Source organism: Mauremys mutica, chromosome 10 (genome assembly GCF_020497125.1).
Source record: "Mauremys mutica isolate MM-2020 ecotype Southern chromosome 10, ASM2049712v1, whole genome shotgun sequence".
NCBI lineage: Eukaryota > Metazoa > Chordata > Testudines > Geoemydidae > Mauremys > Mauremys mutica.
The window spans coordinates 10,212,565-10,228,033 of record NC_059081.1 but is presented as its reverse complement, the minus strand read 5'-3'; the positions used below and the strand labels follow the sequence as shown (position 1 = coordinate 10,228,033).

Sequence of the window (15,469 nt, the reverse complement as noted above, 5' to 3'; positions counted from 1 at the left end):
ATACAGTCCAGTTCTCATGTAAGTGGCAGAGAGAGGCAAATGACACTTTGTTCTAGTCATGTTCCAGAGGCCAGTGAGTGCGCACCTAGCACAAGATATAGCTTGTGTTAACACGCACAGTGTCAGCCTTTCATCAAGGCCCGGCATTGCAAAATAGGCACCGGTCCTGTGATTCAGTTACTGATTGCCCATCAGCTGTGGGGGTTAGCGAGAGAGGCAAGAGAATGGCAGGCTGTGATTCACTGTGTGCACCATTAAGGGTCTGTGGCTTGCTGCTCTCAGCCAAGAGCAGCACATTAGCTACATGACATACGGTATAATAGTGCCAGCAAAGTGGTCAGTGCCTAACTGGGATATATTGCAGCCTGCAGAGTGGCTGTGGGCTGCAGCACAGAACATATGGAGATTATTTTCTGAATTTATGCAGCACATGTTTTCCTATAAATTAAATTCAGAGAAATTGTGTATTTGTAATAAGGTGATCCTCACAATAGCCATCCCTGTTACGAATTACAATGACGTGCCTCTGTTTGCTGAGTGTCTAGTGGACCAGCTTTACACAGTCGGAAGCAACCACATGTGCTCCGTCTCAAGGTCTGGAAGGATGAGCAGAGATCTGTACAGCTATATGCAGGAATCTTTTGTTCTTCTTCTCTGTGTTTTTTCTCACTTCCTCCAGAAACCACACAGTTCCTTCCTGAAGTGCTGAGAATACCTAGAGGTCTGAGCATATGCCAGGCATCTTCCCGGTCTCTGCATTTGCTCAGTGACTGTACTGTCCCAAAGAGGAGCTGCTGCCTTTGAAGTGCAAAAGGCAGACAAGCACTTCCTATGAAAATGAATGCTACCCCATACTGTGGATTAGAACAGGATGGGCAGCCAAAACAGTAGGATGGGGCTCTTTAGCCAGAATAGTAAGCACCGCAGCACATATGTACCCTTCAGTGTCCTTGGGCTACGGATCTCAAGTCTTTTTCTACGTTAAAGCCTAGCCCTTTACTACTTTGGGCTGGATGAGAATGATCTATACCTTTTCCTCAGGTATTTTTAAGCAGTTTAAGGAAAACATAATGGAAAATCATTGTAACTTGTTCACTAAATCGCTCCTTTAAAACAACCAAGAGACAGCATTGCTTGTTGTTTACCAGGTTTAAATCTTTAGTGAAACAGACGCCCTTCTGCACCATATGAGCAAATTAGAGAGTTGTTAAGTAATAAAAAACCAGTACCAAAGAGCAACAGAATCAAGTGTTTGCTTTTGGGCAAATTGCTTTGGAATCAGTAGGACTAGTGCTGCATCCAAGTGTTTTCAGCTGTGCTTGAGGGACATCCTTTTTCATTTGTAGCTGATTATGGTCTAATAGGATTTCAAAGATTTCTGGGTGGGAATACTTCACATCTCATTTCATTTGATTTTTTTTCTGATGTTTCACTTATCATACTGATACCTACCCTTGGAATGAATCTCGTTATCTTCCTTTTTAGTTGCCTGAACTGGATTTTTCCTGTTGCTCTCATGCTACCATTTAATTGGCATTTCTGAAATCTTTTGGGGATTTCAGAAAGATCCAAGCAGCAGTTTGCATGATAGCAAAGCATAGATCACTGAAATAAAGAAATGGTGTTACAAACCCTTTTCGTTTTGGTCTTCCCTCTTCTTTCTGTCTCTCTCCCTGACTTGTACATATTCTCTGTGGCTTGTGCTATTACGTTTTCATAATGAAAATTAAGGACTTGAAAGGAATCCATGAGGGGAGTAACCAGTACAGCCCCAGATGGACAAGTCTCATCACCGATCTTTGCTGTCCAGTGATGGTGGCAGCCATAGTTATTTTTCTTTAGCAGCTCATAGGATGGGAACACACACATAGCTGTAAATATGGGTTTGGCAGGAAAATGAAGGCACCAGTATTCAGAGCAGCCAAAGGCTCAGAAATAATGTTCTGCTGTGACTCTTCCAAACTGACATCTTGATGTTAGGATTATAAATGAAATCATTGTTCTGACAAAGGCCAAGACTAATAGAAAGCCTTTATTACTGGCCCATTGGCTAATTCTGCTTGTCTAACCCCTTTGGATGGACATAGTGTCAGCAAACATGCTCACAGAGGATGCTTTGTGTGAGATCTGGCCTGGTGAAGGATTACTAGGGGGCACAAGGATATCTCAATGACAAGTGTTCTTTGACTAAAATTTGCAATTTCTCCCCACTAGGCCTCAAAAGAGAGTGACTGACTGGGTTTTTAATCTACAGTTTGTATGAGTGATGTTTGCTTTGTGTCCTATCACCCTTGCTGTTCAACTGTTCTCTCGTTGCAAGCAGGTGAAGTACTGCCTAAAAGAAATGTGTTTCTTCTGCTGAGGTTCACTGCAGTTGACAGCTGTCATATAGAAGCACTACACTTTAATATAGGTTCTTAGAGCTGGCCAATCTTAAAGAGCTCTAATCTGTTCTCTTTCCTCACACAGGGAATGTCTAGGAGCCAGGGACCCATACTGTGGCTGGGATAACAAACAGAAACGATGCACCACCATTGAGGACAGCTCCAACATGAGCCTATGGACTCAGAATATTACTGAGTGCCCGGTAAGTGGAAATTAAAACAGACGAGTAGAAAAAAGTGTGTGTGTGTGTGTGCGCACGCGCACACATTATAGTCAGCCCATTGCTCAGTATATACATTTCTATGCTCTAGGGTCTCCGAGTCCTGCTGCGGGATTCCTAAACCCCCAGTTAAGTCAGAGCAGCCTCAAGGCTGCTTTAATTTATGCACTACTTCTCTCGGCTCTCTTTGGGAAATGAGAATAGCTGAAGTCCGTGTTCTCTGGCCCTGCCCAGCATGTCCCAGCTCATCTCTGACACACAGCTTATGTGAGGGACTGGGAGGCAAGAGCTGGCATAGAGCTTTTGTGACAACTCTGTGCTGGGCTGATTCTATTGGAGAAGCAGAAAGAGGCCGAACATAAACAGAGAATCAAGCCGTGTGTGCGCGTGTGTATGTGTGTGTGTGTGTGTATGTATATAAGGGGGGGAGAATGCTAGAGTCGGGGGAGCATGAAGGAGAGAGAGTGATAGGGTTGTACGTTAAAGTGGAGAGCATTTTATATGCATGTGTAGGTGCAAGTAGAAGGGAAGAATGATGGTGTGTGTGTGTGTGTGTGTGTATGTATGTATATGAGAGAGAGATGAAATTGTAACCCTCCACTCATCTGAGTAGGATTCAAACACAGTTTAAGGCACTCAAAGGGAATACTTTTCTGTTCTTGTTGTAGTCTCTGAAATGTCATTGCAACAAACCAGCAAACTGGCTGACTTTCTGCCTACCATATCCAGTTCATGGCTGCAGTCTTTGAAAGCTGCATGGCCACGTTAATTCCTGCTGCTTGAACCATATCTATAAGATTGCAGGAAAGAGATCTCCTCTGATTACCTTGCAATGTGGAAAATAAAAGATTTCTCTTCAGCCTCCATTGTTATCTAATGCCAGTTAGCGTGCTAATGCTGCTAACTACAGAAGGCTGAGAAGAGGCTGGGTGGGTTATGTCTTCAATATGCTATTTATGTCTGGAGGTGCTGGGATATTTATTTCCCTTATCTATCTTTCTTCTCAGAAGATTTCCCAGGAAATATTAGTCATTACTTCAATCCATCCTCCATTTGGCAGGCTTAAGTCTTTCACCACTGGATTCAGAGGCTTGTGTGTTTATAACCCTCTAGTGTGGTGCTTCCTGATTGCACAAGCTGTTATCTCGTCCTGTTTGATGCCTGTGTCTGTTGATAGGTGTGTGAGGTGTTAATCCTCTAGTTCGAACACGTCCACCATGGCGAACATTGGGGAACGTGCAATTCCAGATCTTTGTTTCAAGGTTATAAAAGCTGCACAGAATATTCAGGAGCATTCTGAATATTGTGTGCTCCTAGGGACATTCATTTCACCTTTGCATTAGAATTTAATATGCAGATAGTTTTAGTTTTAGGCTTTTTATTATTAAATTTTCATCAATATAGTACTTTTCATTCCAAGTACTTTAAAAACCACATACATTACAGAAATCACTTCCTCTCGCTCCTCCCCCCCCCCCCAAATATATCAGTCTCTGATGTGGAATGGAACAGCTGATTTAAGGCCCTGAGTCAGCAATGTACGGAAGCATACACCCAACTTTAAGTGCATGGTAAACACCTTGTTCAGTAGGAGCCTGTAAGCTGTTGGTCGGGGCTCAACTCTCCGGCTGGCGGGAGGGGAGCCACACCGACTCGCTTCTTTTCTTCTGCTGGTCTTTTAGGAGTCACAGGGAACAACGTTAGACCGCCAGGCCCTCTGGTACAGGGGCTGGCCAACAGCAGTTCAAATAGGCCCAGGCCCTCTGGAGCAGGGGCTGGGCAACAGTAGCACAGATAAGCCCTGGCCCCCTGGAGCAGGGCAGGGCAACAGCAGGTCGAGTAAGCCCTGGCCCTCTGGAGCAGGGCGGGGCAACAGCAGGTCGAGTAAGCCCTGGCCCTCGGGAGCAGGGCAGGGCAACAACAGTCCAGATAAGCCCTGGCCCTCGGGAGCAGGGCGGGGCAACAACAGTCCAGATAAGCCCTGGCCCTCGGGAGCAGGGCGGGGCAACAACAGTCCAGATAAGCCCTGGCCCTCTGGAGCAGGGCAGGGCAGCAACAGTCCAGATAAGCCCTGGCCCTCTGGAGCAGGGCAGGGCAACAACAGTCCAGATAAGCCCTGGCCCTCGGGAGCAGGGCAGGGCAACAGCAGTTCAGATAAGCCCTGGCCCTCGGGAGCAGGGCAGGGCAACAGCAGTTCAGATAAGCCCTGGCCCTCTGGGGCAGGGGCTTGGGTAACAGCAATCAGTCCCAATAAACCCAGGCCCTCTGGAACAGGGGCTTGGGTAACAGCAATCAGTCCCAATAAACCCAGGCCCTCTGGAACAGGGGGGCTGGGCAACAGTGATCAGTCTCCATTAGAAGGTTCACAGGTTCAGACCCTCAGGCAGGGGCTGAACACAAGGCACCCAGTCAGTTAGTGGAAGCCCAGGCCCACAGTTAGGGCGGGGCAACAACACACAGAGGGCTCAGTCCCTTTTACAGGGCTGAGCAGCAGTTCAGTTTATAGGCCCAGGCCCTAGCTCAGGGCGGGGCAGCAACACACAGAGGGCTCAGACCCTTATACAGGGCTGAGCAGCAGTTCAGTTTATAGGCCCAGGCCCTAGCTCAGGGCGGGGCAGCAACACACAGAGGGCTCAGACCCTTATACAGGGCTGAGCAGCAGTTCAGGTAAGCCTAAGCCTGAGTGCTGGGGAGAGGGGGAGACTGCCACCCGTGCATGGGGTGGCAGGGGGGACACAGGCCCACCCACTCCACTGTGTCCCAGCCCGGGGCCCTATTAGCGGCTAGCACGGCCGCTGGTCAGTGGGGTCCTGACCGAAACACACCGACATGGGCACCTCAGTGCCTATAGCCTGACAGGGGTCGGCTATCCCCGGGCTACAGTCCATCTCCCCCTCCGTGGGTACCTGCTCCTCGGTCGCCGGGAGGTCGGGCCAGTCCATCTGCATGGGCTCCTCGGGACCAGGGCTTGGGGGCAGGTCCAGCAACTCCTGCTGGAAGTCCGGCCCGGCTGCCTCCGACGGCTCCTCCGGGTAACAGCAGGGCGGAAGCGGCGGCGGCGGCTCCTCCTCGTACCGGGCGGGAGGAAGTCCTGGCGGCTGCTCCGGGTTCCAATCCCGGGGAAGTTCCGCAGGTTCCTCTTCGTACCGGGCGCGGGGCAGTGGGGGCCAGTCCGGATCGCCACCTCGGGTCCTGGAGGGTTCCCAGTCCGGAGCTCCCGCCGGCACGTCTGCTCGCGGCGGTGGCTGGCTCCTGACTGAGGTCTGGCGTTCTCCTTTTCTATTTCCTGTCCCGCCCCTTGACTTCCGGGGGGCGGGGACAGGAAGTGGTGGCTCAGCCCAGCTGGGCTTCTGGGGGGAGCGCCCTCTGCTGGGCAGGAGGGGAGCCACACCGACTCGCTACAGAGCCTAACATTACAGTAAGCAGAAGAATGTTTTACCTATTTAAAATGCAGTGGCATGTAGGTAAATAGAATGCAGTGACCCAAGTCAGAATTTGGCTGGACCACTGAAGTTAACAGGCCTCTCCTTGTGAAGAATGCCTCTCCATTATCTCTCTTGTTTTACTTCCTGTGTCTTGGAGAATCCAGATTTTTATCTTACTGGGTTTCAGGTACTTGATCCATAATATTATATTAAGTACTATCCAAGGAACTATATAAACAAACATTTTTATTAATCATAAATTATACACACACACACACGCTGCGTTAAAAGAATGTTATTCAAGTTGCAAAGTCAAGCACTCAAAAGTTAGAAAGTACCATAATTAAAGTTGCCAGTGCAGCATTGGTTCAGACTCTTTGCGTGTATGCATTATGGTAGTCTTTAATTACATGATCACGCATGATTTCTTCCACAGGACCGCTGCCCGATGCACTGTATCGTATGGACAGTGCTCATTTAATGAGCAACTATTCAATATTTTGTTTTCTCCTCATTGTTCAATGCGTTCACTGCACCCTATTCAACTTCTGCTCTAGAAAGAAAATGGTTAACTTCCTCAGGAGCTTTTCTGTGGCACTTATCCCTGTAGGATCTGAGTGCTTCACTAATGACTTTACTTTCACAAAATCTCTGTGAGGAAAGGGGTGATATCCCCATTTTACAGATGGGGAACGGAGGCAGAGAAAGTCCTGCTCTGTCCTCCCAGCATGGATACAATCTTCATGGAATTCCGCTTCTAAAATCTAAGAGAAGTCTCTATTGAGCTTGTGCAAACTGTGATTTTTTTCAAAGGCTTATAACTTGGCCAAATTTGGCAGTTTCCCTAGGGACAGCAAAAGGCACATCCCTGATTCACCTCTCTGCCAAATTTCAAACCCCTGTTCCAAATCATGGGGACACTAGAGCTGTTGAAAGAAAAAGACACCAGAAATTTTTAACATAGGGAAAACAATGCGTTTCTCCCTAGCCTGAGGCGGACACCTGTCATGGAAAACCAGCCCAAATGGCTGAGTTTGGCAAAGCTATATGGAACTGAAAACGGGGTCTTATACTGAGCAGTGTTGGGCAGCATTAATATTAGGTGGTGCTCATGGGCAGTGGGTGAAGTTTCCCCTGAAGGAGGCTAGCTCCCTAGCTCCCTGTCCCACCTCTTCCACCCGTGGCTCCGTCCACACTCCATCCCCACTCCGCCCCCCGCCGCCACTCACCGTGTTCCTCCTCTCCTCTGCCCCCCACGAGGCTCCCTGCATCCCCCCTTTCCTCCACCCCCTCCCCCACGAGGCCCCTGCTGCTCTCCACTTCCCTTCTCTCCTCCACATGCCCCCTCCCCTGCGAGTAGTCCCCCCCCTCCCGCTCACACTCTCAGCATCCTCTCTCTCCTCCCCCCTCCTCCCCCACCGCCCGCAGGGACACAGTGAGCAGCGGGCGGGAGGGGGTGGAGGAGAGGAGGGATGCAGGGCAGTGGGGGTCTTGTGGGGCAGGGGAGGTGGAGGAGAGGATGGACGTGGCAAGCAATGGGGGACCTCCTGGGGCGGGGGGAGTGGAGAAGAAGAGGGACGCCCCAGATAGCAGGGGGCAGGGCTTGGGGAAGGGGCTGGGTACAAGTGAGGCCACTACAGTCCTGGTGTCTCGCGGCGGCAGCTGCATCAGGGGAGGTTTAGCCTCCCCGGCCTATTATACTTGCCAGCTATGGTGGTGCTACCATCCCCACCTATAATATTTGACTGTACACCAAAATTATCTGCTCTGCATAAAAACAGGTCAGTCTGGATTTTTAGCTTGGATTCTGAGCACCGCTGCTTTTTGGGCCTGTTTCTGCATTCCTTGAACTCAGTGAGACATTTAAGTTGTGCGAGCAGTGGAGGATTGGACCCTTCTGCATATATGGGTCTATTTGTGATTAACAAGGACTCTCTTACCTGGTTTTGTAATAATTTCAAAGGTGTATTTGATGACAGAGGTTTTAAAATGTATCTTGTTTATATAATGGCTACAAAGGAGCCACCACGGAGACCTGTTCTGGAAAAGATCAATGCATGTTTTTTTTATCCAAATTCCTGAGCTTGCTCTTTTCAAAATGTCGCTACAAATTTCAGGATGGAATAATAATCCATATGCAATTTCTTAAGAAAAAAATTTCCCACACTTGCAACGTGACATGTTTATAAATCTCAACATTTCAGCCATTTTGTTTATTTATTTAAATGTTGGGTTGTTTCCCAGTACCAATTACGAGCCAATAATTATTTATCAGCTTTTTATTTTTAAAAACTGGAGCAATGGGCCATATCATACCATTGATTTCTAAGCAGAACTCCTCGTGGAAATCAGCAAAGGCTTCTGGCTTAAAAATGAACAGCATGATCCAATATTTGGATTTTTACTTTTGAAAAGCAAAAAAAAAATAAAAAAATCCAGAATCAAATGTTTGAAAGTAGCTCTCTTAATTTTCTAATTTTGTAACACCCAAGCTGTATTAATTTTACATCTGTATTTAAAAATCACAAAATCAACCAAAAATAATGTACTCCTTTGGGACATCTTGCCTGGTAACCTTCAACCCAGAATGAATTTTTGCTGCTGAATGACAATCTGTTGAAAACAAAGGTTTGCAACAGATGCTTGAAACCCCTTAGCCACAATATGACGAGCACAGTAACAGATCTAAATTACTTCCATGTCATTGCTGCGGGTTGCTGAGGCTGTTAGATGGACTGAGGGGGATGATGACAGCTCTCAAAAGTGCCTAGTTAAAGCTTAACATAAGGCCAGACGGGGGAGGAGGCGTGAGAGAGTTCTACTCCCGATTCTACAATTGACTCACTGTGTGGCCTCAAACATGTCACTTAACCTTTTTGTGCCTCAGTTTCCTTTTCTGTAAAGCTGAGGAAAAGATGCGTACATCACCGGGGTAGTGACAGCTAGTTCAGAATGATTGTAGAACTCTTTGAAGCTGTAGAGGGATAAACATTAAGCATGGCAATGTTGGTTTTGTTTGCAGCTGTATCTGGCTTAGTAATTTGGCCCGAGATGTTAACCAGGGCCCCAGTCTGTTCCCTTCTTATCATTCTTTGAATGAGACACAAAGACCTATTTCCATGTTGCCTTTATTGGCAGTTTCACTATAGCGGCAGGGTTTTGTGCGGCTCTGGGTGGGACATTTCTCTGATTCCCTTCTGTCTTGTCCCACCACACCTCTGTCAGAGCCCTTCAGTTTTGGCTGTCTCTGTGGAAGCTGCAAGGGAGTTGTAGGCTCAAGACAACACACAAATTGCACATCCTCAAGAAGTGGCATTGGGAACCCAGTGGATCTCAGGCACAGTTATAGACACTGGCACCTCTAAGGCCCCTACACTTCCTCCCATGGCTGGCTAGGGTGCCACGCTACCTCCCCTATAGCTGCCTCACTTCATGTAGACCCCCTATCGGAGGTCACAGCGCACATACTGCACAGAATTAGTTTCCGCTGCATTTTCTGTTCCGTTACCCTAGATAGAGAGGAGCTGGTGCAGCCCAGAGCAGCAATATCTTGACTGCTGGGTCTGGCTGGAGTTTGTGAAGAGCACAGGTCTATTACTGTGGCGCTGGCAGAGCAAACCAAACTGTGGTGGGGAGGACAACCGTGCTCAGCAAACTCATTTCTCTTCCGCAAGGCCCTTGGCTTCACTTTGCATCATATAGGAGCCTCTGTGAGACGAGCAACTTCCTGTAGCAAAAGAAAGAGCGGGAGAAGGGTTGGGGGATGGGAATGGTTGTAGAATTTAATTTAAATAGGAAGATTGTTTGATTAAATAATTGTGCCTGGTTTTTTGGGTTTTTTTAAGTATAATTCATGACCAACATGCAAGGTTATTTTTCATTTGTAGGATAATTTAGCGATCCTGACAGCATGAGACTAACAGCAAGCCAGGCATTGCATGAGCAGATACTGACACCCCACCTCTCACACATCTCAATCCCAGCCGGAAACTTCCCTGTAAGCGTGCAGGACTCACCCCTGCAGCACCTCCTGCTGGTCATCTCAGGGAATTAGCTTTCCAGCCATTGGAGCGCCCTCTGCAGGCCGGTGTCCCGCTACCACTTGGCCCCTGCGTTCCTCCCGGATCTGGTGCCCTGTTATCTGGGGCACTGCCCCCGGCAGTAACCCCTCAGTCTTAGGGTGTCCCCTCCCTGGGGAACCCCCACCCACTATCCCCACCTTGCCTCAGTATAAGGCTACTGCCAGTCATTGTCTAGCCCCCACGCCCTGGGGCAGACTGCAGTATCAGCCAACTCATCACTGGCAAGGTTGGGTTTGGAACTGCTGCCTTTGCCTACCCCTGAGCTGCCCTCTGCAACCCCCAGTACCCCTTGGCCTTCTGCTAGGCCACAGCCTGGGGCTTCCCAGGCTGGAGCTCCCCAGCTCCTCTGCCTCTCCCCAGCCCTGCTCCAGTCAGGTACCCTGTCTCTAGCCCCCTGCAGCCAGGCCCATCTCCCTCTACAAACGGGGAGAGACTGCTGCTTCTGGCTTCCCTGGCCGCCTTATAAGGCCTAGTTTGGGGCATGGCCCCAGCTGCAGCCACTTCCCCCAATCAGCCGGGGTTTTGCTCCCTGCCCCAGCCCTCTGCAGGGCTTTTCCAACCCCTTCAGGGCTGGAGCGGGTGCTCACCCCGCTACATTCCCCTTATTCTAGTTTTGTGCACTTACATGATTACCCTGATTTTTATTATTATTATTATTATTTATTTGTGTTGTAATGCCTGGAATCCCCAAGTCACGGAGCAGGAGCCTATAGTGCTAGGTGCAGTACAAACACGGAATGAAAAGGCAGCACTTGCCCCAAAGCTGAATATATTTGAGTTTTCTGGAGATGAGTGGCACGGTCTACTAGATAAGGCTACTGGACTGGCCACCGGAGACCTGTGCTCTATTCCTTGCTTTCCCACTAACCTGCTGTGTGACCTTGAGCAAGTCATTTCACTTACCTGTGTGTGTGTCTTTCATCTCCCCCTTTGGCTGTGTTATCTAATTAGTTTGTAAGCTGCTTGGGATGGACTGTCTCCTACAGTGGGGCTCTGAGCTTAGCTGGATGCTACAGTAATATAAATAGTAAATGATAAATTTGACGGGAACAATCTCAAACACTGCAGCAGTACTTTAGTAAACGGTGGAGTTTTGGACTGTTAACACAGGAAGACAGTGGTTAGGCTGCTAGTGGGCAGTGCCTCCTGCCTATCATGCTGAGCAATATTGTCTCATTGCTCACTTGTACTCCCCGTCTGTCCATATCCACCTGTTGTCTGTTGTCTTATCCGTAGATTGTAAGCTCCTTGGGGCAGGGAGTGTTTTTGTTCTGTGCTTGCACAAGATCTAGCACAGTGGGCTCCTGGGCCATGACTCGGCCTCCCAGGTTGAGGCAGTGTGAGATGATATCTGAAGGTGTGGCAGTTTTGTGAGGTAGGCAGACAATGCTCTTGTGGGATGCGGTAGTAGCCTGAGGGAGCTTTGCTGCTTGTATATGCATGTTAGGCATGCAGGGTGGTATTCTGAGGGTAAATATTGGCTCAGCATTGTCTGAAAATAACCCCAGCTTTTGAATCCCGCTCACAGGCACAGACAGCTCCTGTCTAAGCTGCATCTTAATCCTCTCAGCAGCTTTGTTTGCCATGTCTATTGTGGTGCTGTCTCCAGTAATGTAAACTCTCTGTAGTCACTTCTTTTTTTTTGTTTAAATTAGGTGAAAAACCTGACGACAAATGGGAGATTGGGGCCCTGGTCCCCGTGGCAACCATGTGAGCATTCGGATGGGGACAGCACAGGCTCTTGTATGTGCAGGTCACGGTCCTGTGACAGCCCTCGCCCTCGCTGCGGGGGTCGCGGCTGCGAAGGGGCCAGGATTGAGATTGCAAATTGCTCAAGGTACCTCTGCATGGCTGGGAGAGGAACAGGGTGGGTCCTAAATGTCTGGTCTCCTCACCTATGTTTCCACTGGTATCGTCTTGTCTCTGGGCCACATTTGGCCCAAGGCGTAAGTGGGCGCAACGCCAGTTGAAGTCAATAGGAGCTGCAGGGACTGGGCTCCTCTGAAAAACAGGCTGAATGTGTGTCAAGTGAGGCACCCAAAAGCTGAGAGGCCCCCAAGTGAGTGGATATATTGGAAGATGTTGGACTTCGCCTCTCTGGGGCTCACTTTCCCCCTGCTGTCCAGTGGGAATAGTGAGACGACAGTGCGGTGGCAGGAGGCTTAGTTAGGTAATGACTGAACAGTGCTGTGAAGATTAAAATGCACCAAGCACACTAGTGTTGTGGTTCTAGCCTTGGAAGTGTGGCCAAATGGAGGGGGCTGAGAGACAGTATATTGCACGGGAGAGTTCAGGTGCCTCCTTTGTGTGCCAGGGTCCCTGAGTTAATGAACCATCAGCATCACGCCACGCAGGGGATTGGTGCCGGCTGGCTGCACGAGACAAGGCCAGACCTTGGAAAGCGTCCCTATTCGGGACAGGACTTGCTTATGTCCCATTGCAATCAATGGGACTTAATCGTGGCTCTTAATCTACCTCAGCCCCTCTTTAAACACTCCTCATACTGAGTCGGCCTCACCTCCTCCCCCGAGCTCAGCCCTGCTCTTGGCAGCAAAAGAATCAGCTACATTTGTTAAGGATCGTATTTTAATTGCAGTCTATTCTTCCAGCTGTGCTGCCTACCCAGCAGAGTCAGCCATTCCTGCCACTGCTCTGCTGCCTCGTATTGAGGTAACCCTTTCTGTCAGTGACTGATGTCAGGCCTGCCAGAGGGACAAGCATTTCAGGATCGCTCATGTTATAGGCTCTGGTCCAGCGGGAAAAGTGGTGGGAACAGCCTGTAAGAAGTGGCTGAAATATGTATTCCATCATAAAACATAGGAAGGCAGCAGAGTTTGAAAAATAGGGACATCTGGTCATCCTACATCCACGTAAGCCCTAGAATTTCCTTTAATTGACTTCATATGCCATTGGGATATTTCCTCAGAGAGAAAGCAGGATGTTTAAAGATGAGTTTTATTAGACAGCAGGAGTTGGAAATCTGAAAATGGAAACTTTTTGTTGCCATTAAGACTCCACTCCACCTGGAATACAAATCACCTGATGGCAGGGAAGTGTTATTTTTATGAGGAATATTTTTGTATATATTTATTTTTCTTTTCCTGCTACAAAAGCAACAAAAATCCTCCTTGTAGTGTTTTTCTCTTTTAAGATTTTGCATAAAACCTCTCCTGGATTGAGGACTGGCAGGTGAGAGGTGGGTTAAAACATGGAAGAGTAAGATTTTCATACAAAAGGATCTCTCGTTCCTTCACCTATGTGGGGAGGAGGAGATATCCAGCACTGTTCTGAAGTCAGGCTGCTCAGAGAAGGCAAGAGCTGATAACGAACACAAAAAACGTTCAGGGCAACTTGGGTTTCAACTTTCATCCTGTACCATGATTGGTGCCAGGCTAAAACGCACGTGTTGCCAGCAGTGTTATTAGTTCAGTAAAGGTTTTGAAAAGTAATATCTGTTTTCCAGCTCAGCTTTCGAACATGGCTGTAACAGGAGAGCACTTGAGTCGTTTCTTTAGTAGACATCAGAAAGTGGCATTTTTTACAAAATGAGATTGCTGGGCTAGAAACAGTAACGCATTGAGATGAGGTCTTCAGGGAGAGAGATAGTTGCCTACCTGGTGGCTCAGTCTGAGATGTGAATCTGTGGCACATAAAAGACCGTAGTCTAATTCTTCTGTCCCCTGGTCCTATTGAAATCTAGTAGTGTTACCAACCCCTATCGTACATCAGGCCCCCAAAATTGTGAGATTGGGGTTAAAAATCATGAGATTTTTTTAAATCAATAAACGTTGGGGTTTTTTATTTGCCTTCTGGTTTCTGCACATCTAGGGTCACACTAGGGTCAAATTTTCAGACTTTCCGTGAAAGCTAAATGATATTAATTTTTTTAACTGAAAGCTGAGATTCTCATGTAAAAGCAGGATTCTAGGAGCTGGGGCTTTAAAAAAACAAACAAACCAAGTATCACAGGATTCATGATAAAATCCTGAGTTAGCAACACAAGTTATAGCAAATCTGTAGTGTCAGCGAGCCCTCGATGGAGAAGGGTAGTTTTCCCAACTCCTGGGCATTGGCAGAGCTAGTTTTGTGGACCCACCACACCTGAATCCTGTTTAGTGGGAGGACCAGTTCATGCAATGGGGTTGGGTTTTAACATGCAAATTTTGGGGTCTGCTGGTGTGTGAGCATATTGACTAGAGAAGGAAGGTGAAGAGAAATTGGAGGGGATTGGTCAAGGAGACTTATAGAGGAATGGGATTGAAGGGAAAGGAAAATCATCAACAGTAACATCACAGAAAACTCAGAGAATCCTCAGGTGGGACTTTCAAATTGTTCAGCATTGGCTTAACTCTGCTTTGTTTGACGTCAGTGGGAGCTTTGCCATCAACTTCAGTTGGAGCTGAGTTAGGCCAAGGCTGAGTGCTTCTGAAAATCCCAGTCCTCACTTGGGGCCTATCGCTTGGGCCTTTTTAGAACTCGTGTATCCCAGTGATTTAGTGGGGCTGCCCCTTAGGAACTTTACAGCCTAAGCCTTTGAGTATAGCATGAAACGGGAAGAATTGTAATTAACCCAAATAGCTTGTTTTCTCATCTGCCCCCTCCCTTTGTCTCTGTCAGAAATGGAGCTTGGACACCCTGGTCCGCCTGGGCCCAATGCAGCACCTCCTGTGGGATTGGCTTTCAGGTCCGTCAGAGATCGTGCAGCAACCCTGCTCCGCGGTATGGGGGCAGGGTCTGTGTTGGACAGAGCAGAGAAGAGCGGTAAGAGGCATTCACAGCCCAAACACTGGAGGGTGTTTCATCCAGGGCAGTGCATTCACTTTCCAGGCTATAAATACAAGGCAGCGGGAAGGAAGGGTCTGAAGTTAACGTAGATGAAACGCTAAGCGCTAGTGTTAATGCAGTGTTAGGGCTGACCAGTCTAGCGCATAGAAGTGAGGGAATTCCAGAGGTAAGATGCATTAGCTCACCCACATTGACCACCCTCTATATTGGAACAAACCTGAGAAAACCTAAGGCCTTGTCTACACTAGTGGGGTGGGTTGACGTAAGTTACGCTACTCCAGCTACATAAATAACGTAGCTTAGGGTTGACTTAACGCCGTGTCTTCACTGCGTTGTGTCGACGGGAGATGCTCTCCCACCAACTTCCCTTACTCTTCTCAGGGAGCTGGAGTACCAGAGTCGGCTGGAGAGCGCTCTGCCATCGATTTAGCGGGTCTTCATTAGACCTGCTAAATCGACACCCTCTGCATTGATTGCAGCAGCGTTGATCTCCCTGGTAGTGAAGACAAGCCCTAAGACTTCAGTTACCACCTTGCTGCATGCCATGGTTTCTCAGAACTTTGCTGTAGTAG

The 15,469-nt window shown here is 48.3% G+C and overlaps 1 protein-coding gene across 8 annotated transcripts in view; it reads left to right on the top strand.

Annotated features, from left to right (window-relative positions):
* The window catches only part of SEMA5B (semaphorin 5B), a 343,951-nt gene that overhangs the window by 288,058 nt on the left and 40,424 nt on the right, over nucleotides 1–15,469 (top strand). For all 8 annotated transcript variants that reach the window (XM_045032975.1, XM_045032976.1, XM_045032982.1 and 5 more), the window contains 3 exons: nucleotides 2,470–2,587; nucleotides 11,768–11,949; nucleotides 14,730–14,873. In XM_045032975.1, the coding sequence (XP_044888910.1) occupies nucleotides 2,470–2,587; nucleotides 11,768–11,949; nucleotides 14,730–14,873 (444 nt within the window). The remainder of the gene's footprint in view (nucleotides 1–2,469; nucleotides 2,588–11,767; nucleotides 11,950–14,729; nucleotides 14,874–15,469) is intronic.